The 16,734-nt window shown below is 56.4% G+C and overlaps 2 protein-coding genes across 2 annotated transcripts; both read right to left on the bottom strand.

The window, feature by feature from the left end:
• Positions 1–1,300: 1,300 nt before the first annotated feature.
• LOC144734047 (A disintegrin and metalloproteinase with thrombospondin motifs 13-like) lies at positions 1,301–6,835 on the bottom strand. The gene is made up of 5 exons (XM_078616096.1): positions 6,462–6,835; positions 5,237–5,383; positions 2,764–2,940; positions 2,186–2,391; positions 1,301–1,658 (listed from the first exon to the last, which is right to left on the bottom strand). Exons 1-5 carry the CDS (start codon positions 6,628–6,630, stop codon positions 1,482–1,484), a joined length of 876 nt encoding a protein of 291 aa, XP_078472222.1. The 5' UTR covers positions 6,631–6,835; the 3' UTR covers positions 1,301–1,481.
• A 329-nt stretch (positions 6,836–7,164) lies between these two features.
• Positions 7,165–16,734, bottom strand: LOC144733977 (A disintegrin and metalloproteinase with thrombospondin motifs 13-like). Its single transcript, XM_078616005.1, has 9 exons — positions 16,660–16,734; positions 15,222–15,411; positions 12,587–12,726; positions 11,475–11,624; positions 11,228–11,348; positions 10,203–10,283; positions 9,091–9,272; positions 8,375–8,510; positions 7,165–7,577 (listed from the first exon to the last, which is right to left on the bottom strand). The coding sequence occupies exons 1-9, from the start codon at positions 16,672–16,674 to the stop codon at positions 7,426–7,428; spliced, it is 1,167 nt and encodes a 388-aa protein (XP_078472131.1). The 5' UTR covers positions 16,675–16,734; the 3' UTR covers positions 7,165–7,425.

The raw sequence follows: 16,734 nt of genomic DNA, 5'->3' as shown, positions 1-16,734 counted from the left end.
TTTGATGTGATGTCACATTTCTCAAACCCCCCACCCCCTCGTCACACATTGTCACAAATGTCTGACCTTCCCCCCCCCTAGGTGCGTGACGTCATTTATGGACCGCCTCAATAGGTTTGACTGAGATGACTGGCCGATGCACCAACTGTACCACCCCCAACTGTGCCAACTTGCTGCATTTCAGCCGCCCGGCGCTCCGCTCGTTGTTGGTGATGATGCTGGCGGTGATGGAGTCTCATCAAAGACAAAGATCCCCCGTATAGCCTTAACAGACTGTTGGGGCAAGTGCTGTTAGCGAGTAGCACCTATGAAGGCCGGCGGCATGGCACAGGAGGGGGTGGGTGGCCAGTACCACGCCCGACCGCCTTTGTCTCCCCCAGTGGCGATGTTTACACACACTGCACCAGGTACTCATTTGAGGCCGAGTCGACCTAAGGGAGGACTGGATTACATATTCGTCACCGGTGTTGGCCGTGAGCGGGAATCGAAGTCGGGTCGCTGTGTTCGTAGCGCAGCGTAGCGCTAACCACTACACCACCACCAGCACCACCACTGCCACCACCACCACTGCCACCACCACCACCACTGCCACCACCACCACTGCCACCACCACTGCCACTGCCACCACCACTGCCACCACCACCACTACCACCACCACTGCCACCACCACCACTGCCACTACCACCACCACCACTGCCACCACCACCACCACCACTGCCACCACCAGCACCACCACTGCCACCACCACCACCACCACCACTGCCACCACCACCACCACCACTGCCACCACCAGCACCACCACTGCCACCACCACCACCACTGCCACCACCACCACCACCACAACTCCCACTTGGCCATGGGACCTTGGTGTCTCTACACCACAACTGCGGTGTAGGAAGTATTCGGTGAGACTGCATTGGCAGTGGTTCGCAAGCACAAACAACCAAACTCACTTACAACCTAGGGGGGTCTGTAGGGGGCCTATGGCGGTGTGTAGGGGTCTGTGGGTGTGTAGGGCTGCATTGGGGGGTCTGTAGGGGGTCAATGGGGGTCTGTAGGAGTCTGGGGGTGTGTAGGAGTCTAGTGGTCTGTAGGGCTCCATGAGGGATCTGTAGGGGTCTATGGGGGTCTGGGGAGGTCTGGGGGTCTGTAGGGCTCCACCAGGGTCTATAGGGGCTCTATGGGGGTCTGTCGGGTGTGTAGGGGTTTGGGGGTCTGTAGGGCTCTATGGGGGTCTGCAGGGGGTCTATGGGAGTCTGTAGGGGGTCTATGGGGGTCTATGGGGGTCTATGGGGGTCTGTAGGGGGTCTATGGGGGTCTATGGGGGTCTATGGGGGTCTATGGGGGTCTGTAGGGGGTCTATGGGGGTCTGCAGGGCTCCACCAGGGTCTGTAGGGGGTCTATAGGGGTCCATGGGGGTCTGCAGGGGGTCTATAGGGGTCTATGGGGGTCTATGGGGGTCTGTAGGGGTCTGTAGGCGTCTATGTTCCGGAGAGGGGTGCCCCGGGGTCGATGGCGCGGTACAGAGCGATGAAGGACGACGTCTGCTTGCCGAGCCGGCCGTGGAACTCGATCTCCGCCCGACTGCCGGAAGATTTCCACACGAGGGGCCTGGGCCCACACACGGGCACGGCCTTCAGCGTCTCCATGTCCCTCACCTGTGAGCGCAACGAGACAAAGATCCCCCGCGTAGCCTCGACAGACGGCTGGGGCAAGTGCCGTTCGCGAGCGGAGCCCGTGAAGGCTGGCACAGCACAATCTGCGAAGCTGTTTCATACTTAGCCAGGTGAGGCCCCGCTGAGCTGAATGATAGCTCAACGACAGCGGCTCATCATCATCATCATCATCGCGGGGAAATTGATAGCGGCCAAAAAACGTGCGACGTTGAAAAATCCACACGGCCACGGGAAGAGAGACACCGCAAACTCCAAATATACAGCAGCAGGCGTCAGGGTCGGGATCGAACCCACGACCTCATGTTTAACAGGCGAGGTAGTTAACATCTCATAGCCACCATGATGATGATAAGAGAGACACGCAAACTCCAAATATACAGCAGGTGTCAGGATCGACCCACGACCTCCTGTATACCAGGCGAGGTAGTCAACATCTCAACATCGAACCCACGACCTCCTGTATACCAGGCGAGGTAGTCAACATCTCCTCGCCACCGCGGGGGACGTACCACAACGTGGCCGTCGCACGCCCCGTCCTGCTCCGCTCCCCGCCCCGCGCCGCTCGTGACCATGGCCCGCAGCACGATGCGCCGCTGTGGCGGCACGTTGATGTAGGCGCGGCACGGCTGGGTGGCCACCACGCCACCACCACCACCCGCCACGGCCTGCGGGGCGCCGATCCTGCCCTTGATGCCCGTCAACTGCACGTCACATTCTGTGGGGGTGGGGGTGGTTGGGGGGGTGGGGGGTGGAGTGGGGGAGATGGTGGGGGGTGGTAGGGGTGGTGGAGGGGGGTGTTAGGGGGTGGTGGGGGGTGGAGTGGGGGGGGGTGGGGGGAGTGGTGGGGTGGGGGGTGTGGGGGGTGTGGGGGTGGTGGGGTTGGTGTGGGGAATGGGGGTGGGTGGGTTTGATGGGGGTGGGGGGCGGAGTGTGTGGGTGGTTGGGGGTGGGGGTGGGGGGAGGGGTAGGGAAGAGAATGAACACGGGAGAAGAGAAGTTTGACCCTGGCCGTCACGGAGGGGGCGCCGCTCCGTGACGGCATCGCCCCCCCCCCGCCCCCCCCCCCCCCAGCGAGCGCCGCCCCCACCTCGGTGCTGCGGCCTTCGTGCCCGCCGGGCGGCGAAGGCCACGCGAAGGCCCCGGCGCCCGCCGGCGGCGCGCAGGCGCACGACGAGGTTGTTGGTGCGCGACGAGAGCGTCGTGTTGCGGGAGCCCTCGCACAAGCGTCGCCACGACAGGCGCTCCAGCACCATCGCGTAGTCGCCTGCCGACGGGCGACCGGGCGGGGAGGGGGTGGGGGTGGGTGGGGGGTCAGAGGGGAGCGGGGGGGTCAAAGGGCATTCGTTCATTTCATTCATCGGGCAGAGTCCAGCGAAGGACCGTTGCGCCAAACGTGTGAACTTCTCGATTTAAAGCTTTCGTGACTGCAGGGATTCATCTTCTTGGTTCTTTCGGGAAAGTCACGTAGAAGGGAAGTAATAAAATAATAAAAATAAAACATGATAAAATAATTCTCACGACGTTTCGGCCACGACGCAAGTGGCCGTCCTCAGGTGAAGAACAGGTCTGTCGGGAAGACAGAGTCTGAATGACACACCCCTGGGGACAGCTGCTTGCGTTGTGGCCGAAACGTCGTGAGAATTATTTTATTATGTTTTATTTTCATTATTTTATTATTTCCCTTCTACGTGACTTTACCGAAAGAACCAAGAAGGTGTGACCTTCTGCGACGGAGTTCGCGTGAACCGCTCTCGCTGCCAGACACAATCGAGTGATTCGTTCGATGTCACACGTCGTATCACGAGGGGTTGGGTGGACAGTACCACGCCCGGCCACCGTCGACTCACCAGTGGGAATGATTTTACTCACCGCACCAGGTAGTCATTTGAGGCCGAGTCGACCTAGGGGAGGCCCAGGACCTATTCAGATAATCGTCGCTGGTGTTGACCGTGAGCGGGAATCGAACTCGGGTCGCCGGGTTCGTAGCGCAGCGCGCTAACCGCTACACCACCGCTCCCCATGCACGCAGGCGCACGCACGCACTCACTCATGCACTCACTCACTCACGCACTCACGCACTCACTCACGCACTCACTCACTCACGCACTCACTCATGCACGCACTCACTCAGCACTTACTCACTCACACTCACTCACTCATGCATGCACTCATGCACTCACTCACACACGCACTCACTCAGCACTTACTCACTCACACTCACGCACTCACTCATGCACGCACTCACACACTCACGCACTCACTCACGCACTCACTCACGCACTCACTCATGCACGAACTCACTCACGCACTCACACACTCATGCACTCACTCACGCACACACTCATTCACTCACTCACTCACTCACGCACTCACTCATTCACGCACGCACTCACTCACGCACTCACACACTCATGCAATCACTCATTCACACACTCATGCACTCACTCACGCACACACTCATTTACACACGCACGCACTGACTCACTCATACACTCACTCATTCACGCACTCACCCAGAAACTCACGCACTCACTCAGGCACTCACGCACTCACTCACACACTCACGCACGCACTTACACACTCACGTACTCACTCACTCACGCACTCAGGCACTCACTTATTCACTCACTCACTCAGGCACGCACGCACTCACGCACTCACTCACGCACACACTCATTCACTCACTCACTCACGCACTCACTCACGCACTCACGCACTCACTCAGCACTTATTTACTCACACTCACTCACTCACGCACTCACTCACGCACCCACTCACTCACACACTCACTCACGCACCCACTCACTCACCCACTCACTCACACATGCACTCATGCACTCACTCATGCACACACTCATTTACACACGCACGCACTGACTCACTCACGCACTCACTCACGCACACACTCATTCACTCACTCACTCACGCACTCACTCACAAACTCACGCAGTCACTCACACACTCACTCACGTACTCACTCACTCACTAACTCACACACTCACTCATGTACTCACTCACGCACTCACTCACGCACTCACTCCCACACTCACTCACGCACACACTCACTCACTCCCACACTCACTCACGCACACACTCCCACACTCACTCACGCACACACTCACTCACTCCCACACTCATTCACGCACACACTCATGCACGCACTCACTCACTAACTCACGCACTCACTCATGCACTCACTCACGCACTCACGCACACACACACACACTCACTCACTCCCACACTCACTCACTCACGCACACACTCACTCACTCCCACACTCACTCACGCACACACTCATGCACGCACTCACTCACTCATGTACTCGCACTCACTCACGCACGCACTCCCACACTCACTCACGCACACACTCACTCACTCCCACACTCACTCACGCATGCACTCCCACACTCACTCACGCACACACTCACTCACTCCCACACTCACTCACGCACGCACTCCCACACTCACTCACGCACACACTCATGCACACACGCACTCACTCACGCACACACTCACGCACACACGCACTCACTCACGCACACACGCACACACTCACTCACCGGCGCTGCACTCCATGTTGTGCTGCAGCACGTGCACGGACACGACCTCGCCGAGCGGGCGAGCGAACGCCACGCTGCAGTCCACCCCGGGGCGAGCGTCCAGGCGCACGATGCCCGCGGGCGCCGTCACCTGCAGCCCGCACGACGCTACGGGCGGCGCACAGACGACGCACGGCAACGCAGTGACAGCAGCTACAGCAGCAGCAGCAGCAACATCAGCAGCAACTACAGCAGTGACAACAGCTGAAGCAGCGGTAGCAGCAGCAGCAACAACAGCAGCAGCAGCAACATCAGCAGCAACTACAGCAGTGACAACAGCTGAAGCAGCGGTAGCAGCAGCAGCAACAACAGCAGCAGCAGCAACATCAGCAGCAACTACAGCAGTGACAACAGCAGCAGCAGATACAGCAGTGACAACAGCTGAAGCAGATAAAGCAGTGACAACAGCAGAAGCAGATACAGCAGTGACAACAGCAGCAGCAGATACAGCAGTGACAACAGCTGAAGCAGATAAAGCAGTGACAACAGCAGCAGCAGATACAGCAGTGACAACAGCTGAAGCAGATAAAGCAGTGACAACAGCAGAAGCAGATACAGCAGTGACAACAGCAGCAGCAGATACAGCAGTGACAACAGCTGAAGCAGATAAAGCAGTGACAACAGCAGCAGCAGATACAGCAGTGACAACAGCTGAAGCAGATAAAGCAGTGACAACAGCAGAAGCAGCGGTAGCAACTACAGCAGCGACAGCAGCAGCAGCAGCTATAGCAGCACGGCGTCACAAAAAATCAGACCTCCCCCCCTCAAATATGACGTCACAAAGCTCTGCCCCCCCCCCCCCAAAAAAAAAACATGCTTCAAATCGCTTTAAACTATTGTCATTGTAGTGCGTATTTAATGTGGCGCTGCACTCTGATGTTGTAGGAGAAAACATTTACAAAAAAAGTCTATTCAATTAAGCAGAACGTGTCGTCTATATTTATTTAAAGTTGCGCATTTTGACGTGACGTCACATTTCTGGTGTGCAGGAGGTCGTGGGGATCGAACCCACGACCTCCTGCACACCAGGCGAGGGAGTTAACATCTCGCCACAGTGGCAACCGGCACACCACATCCAGTATATCCACCTTCTCACTGCGATTATGACAATGGCGTGGTGATGACAATGATGATGACGATGATGATGACGATGATGATGACGATGATGATGATGCCATGCCCTCACCGGGCAGTTGTGGAGCCGTAGAGGAGGTGGAGAAAGAGGAGGCTGACGAGGAGGAGGAGGAAGGGGTGGTGGAAGTTGAGAATTCTGTTGAGGGTGCCGCGTCATGCGCAGCTTGGGTCGTGACGAGAGGGGTCTTGGTGGTCGGGGTCACGGGGGGGGCGGGGGTCATCGGGGAAGGGGTCGTGGAGCCCCTCCGACCCCCGCGTGACCCCTGACTCGCAGCTCCGAGGAAAGGCGTTCCCGGAGCAAGCGAGGACGATGACGTTGACGACGTTGACGACGTTGACGACGACGATGACGATGATGATGTAACGCCATCATCACCATCGCCGTCGCTCGCTGGCGCTTTCGCGGTGACCCTGCGGGTCGACGAGAGAGAGCGAGGTCAAAGGTTGCGTCCGGCTCCAGCGAACGCGGGGGGAGGGGGGCGGGGGGGGCGGGGGATACGCATTCCTATCGTGCGTCGTTGTACGTGTGTAGATCCACTGCTGGATGAAGGCGTTGCATGTCGTGGGGGTCGTTTGACCATACTTCACCATTCTGGTAGGTGCGGGTTGAAGGGCGATTGTGGCTGGACGGCGCACACGTGTCTACGCGAACTGCTACAAAGACAAAGATACCCCGTGTAGCCGAAACAGGCTTTTCGCGCAAGTGCTGTTAGCGAGTAGCACCTATGGAAGGCGGCACGCACACACGGACACACACTGACGTACACCCACACACGCGGACACACACACGGAAACACATGGATACACGCACATGCACACGGACACACACACGCACGTGCAGAGACACACACACACAAGGACACACGCAGACACACACAGACGTACACCCACACACGTGGACACACGCACATGCACACGGACACACGTGCGGAGACACACACACGCGGACACACACACATGCACATGGACACACACACGCCCGCGTGGAGACACACACACGCCGACACACGCGTCCCTCACTCGTGCGGCGGGGCAGGGCAGGGCTCCAGGCTCCGGCTGCACGGCACGGTCCGCTCCAGGGGCCGGGGCCCGCCCAGGAGGCAGCGCTCGGACGGCACCTCGGAGCCCAGCGAGGGGTCGACGCACACGTGCGCCGCACGCGTCGTCCCTGCACGCACGGCACCACCGCCCACCGCATCAACGCTACGACCGCTCGGTCCGCATCGGAGCCAGCGCTTGCGAATCTCTAGATGCGAGCGGCGGCGTAGCGATCAGCTGCGGCGTTGATCGCTACGAACCCGGCCACCGCCGAGTTCGATTCCCGCTCGCGGCCAACACCCAGTGGCGATTATCTGCACTTGTCGTGGGCCTCCCCTAGGTCGACTCAGCCTCAAATAAGTACTTGGTGCTGGTCACCCATCCCCTCGTGTGCCGAGCTGGCCTTCGTAGGTGCTCGCTAACAGCACTTTCCTCAACAGTCTGTTCAGGCTAGACGGGGGATCTTTGTCTTTGTATATAATGCAGAAAAACAAAAAACTAGCTTTGTTTTGGAGCTGTAGAGCTCTTTTTGAGAAGCAACTTGCCACAAATAATAGTTCAACGAAGCAGGCATCAGGGTCGGGGGTCGAACCCACGACCTCCTGCATACCAGGCGAGGTAGTTAACATCTCCTAGCCACCGTGATGATGAGAGAGAGAGAGAGACACGCAAACTCCAAATATACAGCAGCAGGCGTCAGGGTCGGGGATCGAACCCACGACCTCCTGCACACCAGGCGAGGTAGTTAACATCTCCTAGCCACCGAGCCCTGCGTCGCTGGCGGCTGGCGACACGCGGCCGGCTCATCTTGAGGGGCAGCGCCTTCCGTGCCCCTTCGCTACCATCGACGAGTCGGCCACGGCGGGCGGTAAGCGGGCGCCTCGTTGCCGTACCGACCAGGCTGGGCCACCGCCGCCTTTGTCTCACCTGTGCCGCAGGTGTGGGGGCACGGCGCCCGCCGTTCCTCCCACTGGTAGAGCGGCTGCCCGTGGGGCAGGTGGAAGGAGAAGACGATGTCGGGGTCGGCGGCGCGGCCGTACTCGCGCCCGTAGCGGCGGTACACCTGCGGCCGCGGCGGGCACGGACACGAGGGGGGGGGCAGGGGTGGGGGCGGGGAGGGGTGGGGGAGGGCAAGCACCACCTATGAAGGCCGGTGGTCACGTGGGATACGTTCCCTCTACCCCCAACTTTGTTAAGCCTGTAACAGACTGCTGGGGCAAGTGCTGTTAGCGAGCAACTACGAAGGCCGGCACTGTGGCACACGAGGGGGTGGGAGGCCAGCAACCACGCCCGACCGCCTTTGTCTCCCCAGTGGCGATGTTTACCACACACCGCGCCAGGTACTCGTTTGAGGCTGAGTCGACCTAAGGGAAGGCGCAGGGCAGGTTCAGATAATCGTCACCGGTGTCGGTGCGGTCGGCTGTGTGCTGGAATCGAATTCATGGCGCACCGCTCGCACACACACAAAGACCCCCCGTATAGCCTTAACAGACCGTCGGGGCGAGTGCTGTTAGCCGACACCCATCGCTCACACCCAGACACACACAACAACGTCTCTGCACAGCGGTGGTGACGTGTGCAGCGCCACCCGGCACACACACACACACACAGCAACTCGTGTCCCCCCGCAGCCCTCCCCGCACCTGCACGTGCGTGGGCTGAGTGACGGGCCCCGGGATGGAGAGCCGCTCCGTGCGCGGGATCTTGAGCTCGGTGAGGTAGAGGCGGTAGGTGAGGCGCTCGTCCTCCAGCGCCGAGGGAGCCGACACGTTGGTGGACACCGATCCGCGCCCGGCCACCACCGGCACGCGGCCCACCAGCAGCGCTACGGGAGGCGCCGGCCGGAGCGACCGCAGCCGGCGTGAGCGACTCCGTGAGCAGTCGAAATGAACGGCCGTGCGAGCGACCGAAAAATGTATTCCGTTTGCGTTTCCCCGTCGTCGTCATCGTCGTCATCGTCGTCATCCCCATCGTCGTCGTCGTCGTCATCGTTGTCATCGTCGTCATCGTCGTCATCCCCATCGTCGTCATCGTCGTCATCGTCGTCATCGTTGTCATCGTCGTCATCCCCATCGTCGTCATCGTCGTCATCGTCGTCATCGTCATCCCCATCGTCGTCATCGTCGTCATCGTTGTCATCGTCGTCATCCCCATCGTCGTCGTCGTCGTCATCCCCATCGTCGTCGTCGTCGTCATCGTCGTCATCGTCGTCATCCCCATCGTCGTCGTCGTCGTCATCGTTGTCATCGTCGTCATCGTCGTCATCCCCATCGTCGTCGTCATCGTTGTCATCGTCGTCATCCCCATCGTCGTCGTCGTCGTCATCGTTGTCATCGTCGTCATCGTCGTCATCCCCGTCGTCATCGTCGTTGTCATCGTCGTCATCGTCGTCATCCCCGTCGTCGTCGTCATTGTTGTCATCGTCGTCGTCGTCATCGTCGTCGCCGTCATCGTCATCGTCGTCAGCCACGGTCTATCCGCTGCCGGATGGAGGGCGTCCCAAATCCGCCGAACATCGATCGCGAAGCCGCGATTGTGACAACCCACCGGGCACCCACGTGTCGGCACGTGCCGACTACATCGCTCCGTTCTCCTCGGTGGACGGGGCCACTCGGGCGCGCTCACTCACCACTGCGCCGCCACTCCTCGCCACGCAAAGACAAAGATCCCCCGTGCAGCCTTTGACGGACCGTCGGGGGGCAAGTGCTGTGAGCGTGGGGGTGGGAGTTAGCAGAGCCTGTGAACACGCACTCACCCAGGTGTGTGTAGGCTGAGCGGGTGTTCGAGACGTGCACAGAGGTGGCGTTTAGGGGCACGCGCAGGAAGGTGACGTACTCTGCACACGTGGACAAAGACAAAGATCCCCCCCCGTAGAGCAAGCGCTGTTTGCGAGCACCTATGAAGGCCAGGGGGTGGGTGGCCAGCACCACGCCCGGCCGCCTTTGTCTCCCCGGTGGCGATGTTTACACACCGCACCAGGTACTCATTTGAGGCTGAGTCGACCTAGGAGGCCCAGGACCGGAACTCAGGTCGCCAGATTCATAGTGCAGTGCGCTAACCACTGCACCACCGCTCCCCACGGGACAAATATAACACAGCAATGAGCGCTTATGAGCAGGTGGTGATGCTGCTGCTGCTGCTGCAGCTGATGGTGATGCTGCTTCTACTTCTGCTGCTGATGATGGTAATGATGATGACATTGGCTCAAGATGATGACACTGTTCACGATGATGATACAGTTGCTGCTGATGATGATGACCATGATGATGATGAGATTGTTCCTAGCGATGCTCTTCTTGTTGCTGCTGATGATAATGATGATGATCATCACGACATCATCACGTTGCTACTGCAGCCAAAGATGACAACAACTGCTGCTGCTGCTGCTACCACCGCTGGCGATTGTGAAGGCGTGGACAACGACGACGACTACGTGGTGGCTGATGGTGACCATGCTCCTATTACCGCTGCGGCTGATGACGCCGTTGCTGATAATGATGATTATACGTCTGAGACTATGGCTTATCTGTAACACTGTGACCCTTCCGTGTGTTTGCGGTGAGGACCCTAGGAACGACTCCAGGGGTGGGAGATGGAGGAGGGAGGGAGTGTGACTGGGTGGAGGAGACCGGGGGAGGGAGAGGAACAGGGAGGGGGCGAGGTGGGAGCTCGTTTGGGGAGGGAGTGGAGGGTTTGAGGGTTTGGAGGAGGGAGGAGAGAGGGAAGGATGTAGGTTGGAGCGAGGTGGCTGGGAACCGACGGTGCGCGTCCCATCCTCACTCTTGGCCTCCCCGCCGTGGAATGTCCCGTTGACGCGGAAGCAGGAGGAGCCGTCCCCTCCGCAGGTCCCGCACGCGTCCACGACAACTCCCGAGCTCAGCACGCCGTCGCAGCCAAACTCCTGCGCAGAGACAAAGGCGATGACCCTCCGTGTGGCCTCGGCAGACCGTTGGGGCAGGCGCTGTTAGTGAGGACCTGTGAAGGCCGGCACGGACCAACGCCGCGTCCGGCCGCCTTAAAGACAAACGTCTCCTCCACCGCCGCCTCCACCGCAGCCGCCGCCGTGTGGCCTCGGCAGACCGTTGGCGCAAGTTGCCGTGAGCGAGCAGAGCACCGGCGCTGGCGAGGGGTGCGCGAGGATGCGGCGTGCACGGCACCGCGCCCGCGCCGCCTTTGTCTCCCCGGTGATATCAAAGGTGGCCGCGAGCGGGTGTAGACATGAGTGGGCGCGTGACAATGTCAGTGGGCGTATGCCAGTGGGAGTACTGTACTATCTTCTTGGTTCTTTCGGTAAAGTCACGTAGAAGAGAAGTAATAAAATAATACAAATAAAACATATTTTTATTATTTTATTACTTCCCTTCTACGTGACTATACTGAAAGAACCAAGAAGATGAATCCCTGCAGTCGCGAAAGCTTTAAATCGATACTGTACCATCGTTTAATTTTTATTTTACCAGGTAAGGCCCACTGAGCTACGTAGCTTTCTTTCAGAAGCGACCTGGCCACAACTGACAGCTCAACGATGTGGCTCATCGTGTGGACATTGATAGCAGCCAAACACCCTGAACGCGCGACGTTGATTCTAAATGTGGAGGGGAAAACCGGAATGACCCGGAGAATAATCCACGCGACCACGGGGAGAGAGAGAGACACCGCAAACTCCAAATATACAGCAGCAGACGGCAGGGTCTGGATCTAAATTACGACCTCATGTAGACCAGGCGAGGTAGCTAACATCTCCTAGCCACCGTGGTGATGATGATGAGAGAGAGAGACACCGCAAATTCCAAATTTACAGCAGGTGTCAGGGTCGGGATCGAACCCACGACCTCCTGTATACCAGGCGAGGTAGCTAACATCTCCTAGCCACCGTGATGATGATGATGAGAGAGAGAGACACGCAAACTCCAAATATACAGCAGCAGGCGTCAGGGTCAGGATCGAACCCACGACCTCCTACATACCAGGCGAGGTAGTTAACATCTCTTAGCCACCATGATGATGATGAGAGAGAGAGACACGCAAACTCCAAACATACAGCAGCAGGCGTCAGGATCTGGATCGAACCCACGACCTCCCAGTGCGAGCAGGCCGTGTGTGCAAGCGGCGTGGGTGAGTGTGCGGGCGTCCCCTTGCCTGGCACCGCCCCGACACGCACAGCCCCAGGGCCGATTCCTTCGGGTGTTCGCAGCGAGTCCCGTCCACAAACGCCGCCCCCCTCGACACTCGCAGACTCCTGCCCACGGTCTCGCAGTGGTACTGGCAGCGCCAGTCTCCTACAGACGGCCACAGGGATACAGCGACGGGGGGAGGGGAGACGTGGGGAAAGCAGGTTGGGTGTGCGTGCGCTGAGCGAGGTCAGATTAAGTTTGATGATGGGGAGGGGGCGGTGGGGCACGAGGCTGTAATAGAATTGGGGGGGGGGGACCCCTCTTTGGGTAATTTTCAATTCCTCCCCTTTGACTCTTTTACCACCACCCATGCCTGATGATGCCAAACTGTCATTCCCCCCCCCCCCTTCCCCGGTTATTGCAGTTCTGTATTTTTGACATGTGATGTATGAATCGCAAAACGCCAAAAATTGACCAAACGGGTTTCACAATTTTGTTTTTCAGCACATAACTGGCATCAATATAAGCACAGTGATGCCTTGGCTTTCACAACCACGTTATACTCGAGGAGGTATCATTGCGCTACACGATTGCATTTCACCCGTTGCACATGATAGGGTTTTTCGGGGGATGATAATTGGTCGCGAAAGCCTACGTGTTCAAATGCTGTACGTTAAGATGACAATATAATATGACAATATATTATGACAATATAATATGACAATATAATATGACAATAAAATATGACAATATAATATTACAATATAATATGACAATATAATATGACAATATAATATGACAATATAATATGACAATATAATATGACAATAAAATATGACAATATAATATTACAATATAATATGACAATATAATATGACAATATAATATGACAATAAAATATGACAATATAATATTACAATATAATATGACAATATAATATGACAATATAATATGACAATATAATATGACAATAAAATATGACAATATAATATGACAATATAATATGACAATATAATATGACAATATAATATGACAATATAATATGACAATAAAATATGACAATATAATATGACAATATAATATGACAATATAATATGACAATATAATATGACAATATAATATGACAATAAAATATGACAATATAATATGACAATAAAATATGACAATATAATATGACAATATAATATGACAATAAAATATGACAATATAATATTACAATATAATATGACAATATAATATGACAATATAATATTACAATATAATATGACAATATAATATGACAATATAATATGACAATAAAATATGACAATATAATATGACAATATAATGACAATAAAATATGACAATATAATATTACAATATAATATGACAATATAATATGACAATATAATATGACAATATAATGACAATAAAATATGACAATATAATATTACAATAAAATATGACAATATAATATGACAATATAATATGACAATAAAATATGACAATATAATATGACAATATAATATGACAATATAATATGACAATATAATATGACAATAAACACTGCCGATTTTGGCAAGGAGCATAGACCAGCATGCGAACCCCGGTCGTCATCCTCGCAGCAGCAGTAGCGGCGGCGGCTTTTGGCGAACCGTCGAACAGAGACGGTGTCTCACCGCATCGCGCTGCGGCGCTTTCAGATGCGCTTCTGCGGCCGTCTGGAACGCTCTTTCCTTCCGATGTTAGGAAGCCACTGGAAGCTGTGCACTTTTAAATAATCGAGATTAAAAACTGATTTCTTTAGAAATGCTTCTTGTGCTTAGTTTGTTATCCTTCCCCCAGCGCATCCAATTAGCACGGTTGGCTACGTACGGTGAGAAAGAAGTTCAACATACAGACACACGTACGTATTCTTTAATGGGGAAGGCTCTCAAAATCCGAGCCCTGTGAGGCGGTGGTGGCTTTGCGCGTGGCCTGTAATCCAGCGCTGTGAGCGTCGAAGAGTTACCCGTAACCTGGGCTCGCCAGGAGAAGGCGCTAAAGCAAGTGGACTAATCACCATCTGTTTTTCCAGCACTATGGGGATAGAGCGTTGCACCCTCGCACAAGGGCGTGGGTTTTCTTTGGGCGCTCCGGTATCCTCCCACTTGTATAATAAACAAAACGCGTCGTTAATCGGCTGGTCGTGAGCGTCGCTCCTCCGCCCTCCGTTGTTGCTGGTGGGCGGCTGCCTCCAACTGCCCAGTAGCAGCGTCCTCCCGCGAGCCTCCTCCTCCTCCACAGAGGCCGGATCTTAACACCGCCGGTACCGGTCATTGACAAGTCCACTCAGCTCCACCACCCACTCATTGCACTCGCCACCCACCCGCTCACTCTTCGCAACAAATGAGACTCCTCCATCTTCCCGGTTCTTTCGGTAAAGTCACGTAGAAGGGGAATAATAAAATAACAAAAACAAAACGTAATAAAATACAATTCTCACCAGACTCCTCTATCTTTGCGGCCGCACAAAATAAACCCGCAACTTGAAACAGCTACCGCCACTGCCGCTGAAACTGCTGCCTCAGCCGGTACTGCCAGTGCCGTCACCGCGCCCACACGGCACCACACGGCGCCACACGGCGCCACACGGCGCTCGCACGGCCCCAAAGCGGCACCCGCACGGTGCCCGTACGTACCTCGCACCATGGTGGGTGCCCACGCGTGGTAGCGCAGCGCCGAGCGGGTCCCCGCCGCCGCCGCTGCTGCCGCTACCGCTGCCGCCGCTGCCGCCGCCGCGGTGGTGGTGATGCTGGTGGTGGACGGCTCTGCGCTGCTGTTGCTGCACTGCTCCACGGCGAAGGAGAACTGCGACGCGGAGGCACACGGCTGCAGGAACGGGGGGGGGGGGGGGGATAGCGATTGTCGTCGTAGTTAGCGGAGGAGCAGCACGAGAAGCAGGAGGAGCAGGAGCAGCAGCAGCAGGAGCAGCAGCAGGAGGAGAAGCATGAGGAACAGAAGCAGGAGCAGCAGCAGCAGCAGTAGCAGCAGCAGCAGGAGCAGCAGCAGGAGAACCAAGCAAAAACAGCAGCAGCAGCAGCAGGAGGAGCAGCAGCAGCAGCAGAAGCAGGAGCAGCAGGAGAAGCAGCAGTAGAAGCAGAAGCAGGAGCAGCAGCAGCAGCAGTAGAAGCAGCAGCAGCAGCAGCAGCAGGAGCAGCAGCACACGCCGGTGAGCGTAGACGCGGCTGTGTCGGCAGGGCGGAGGAACTGGGGCAAAGGTCACGGAGGACTCCATCTGGAAGTCCCTGGAACCTTCTAGCAGGTTCTAGAAGGGAGGAGCGGCTAGGGCAGAGCCAGGCCGCGCCGGTATCATAAAGGCAGCGAACAGCGGAAGCTCGTGGCTGCCGGCTCTGGGAGGTAAACTCGTCTCGTCATCGCCGCCGCCGTCTTCGCGAGATATTGCCCGGCCGGAGAGTTGTTGGCTGTCTCGGTCAGGGTTGTGTGAAGGGCTACGCTGAGCGACTAAGGAGATCGCGAGGACGGACCTGTGAACCTGAAGGTGTCAATCAAGAGGGTGCTCCTGAACAACCTTGTCTCCCGCTCCGCTGACACTACACATGCATGAACTTCTTTCGCACCGTACGTAGCCAACCGTGCTAAACGGAGGTGCGGGGGCAAGAATGGCCAAGCTAAGCACAAGAAGCTATTTTAAAGAAATTAGTTTTAAACTCAGATGATTTATAAGTGGGTAGCACCGGTGGCTTCCTAACATCGAAAGGAAGAGCGTTCCAGACGGCCGCAGGAGCGCGTCAGAAAGAGCGACTCTGTGAGTTTGTGCACGTACCGGCCATCATAGGTGCTACTCACTAAACAGCACTTGCCCTAACAGGCTGTACGGGGGACTTTTGCCTTCGCGCACGCGCGCGTGTGTGTGTGTGTCTGTACATATGTTTGTATGTTGAACTTCTCTCGCACCCTACGCAGCCAACCGTGATAATCGGAGGTGCGGGGGCCAAGGACGCCGAACGCAACGAAGCACGAAGAAGCAGTTCCAGAGGAGTGAGTCTCCAATCGAGATGATGTAGAGAGCGCAATAGCGCCCAGCGGCTCGCAAATAGTCGTGCGGACTCGACTCACCTGGCGGTTGCACATGACGGCCTCCACGTCCGTCCCATCGCACGTCCTCCCTCCGAGCGCAGGCCTGCACGGACA

Source organism: Lampetra planeri, chromosome 49 (assembly GCF_965212315.1).
Source record: "Lampetra planeri chromosome 49, kcLamPlan1.2.h2, whole genome shotgun sequence".
Lineage (NCBI taxonomy): Eukaryota > Metazoa > Chordata > Hyperoartia > Petromyzontiformes > Petromyzontidae > Lampetra > Lampetra planeri.
The sequence above is the reverse complement of the archived record's forward strand: the minus strand, read 5'-3'. Positions and strand labels throughout refer to the sequence as shown.

Coding starts and splice junctions, on each gene's coding strand:
- LOC144734047 (XM_078616096.1), bottom strand. CDS start 6,630: ATGACCCCCGCCCCCCCCGTGACCCCGACCACCAAGACCCCTCTCGTC. Junction 2,941..5,236: donor CAACATGGAGTGCAGCGCCG/GTGAGTGAGTGT, acceptor GCCCGTCGGCAG/GCGACTACGCGATGGTGCTG. Junction 1,659..2,185: donor CGTGCGACGGCCACGTTGTG/GTACGTCCCCCG, acceptor TTGCGCTCACAG/GTGAGGGACATGGAGACGCT.
- LOC144733977 (XM_078616005.1), bottom strand. Junction 10,284..11,227: donor CCACGGCGGGGAGGCCAAGA/GTGAGGATGGGA, acceptor CCACGTGTGCAG/AGTACGTCACCTTCCTGCGC. Junction 7,578..8,374: donor CCCCCACACCTGCGGCACAG/GTGAGACAAAGG, acceptor CCGTGCGTGCAG/GGACGACGCGTGCGGCGCAC.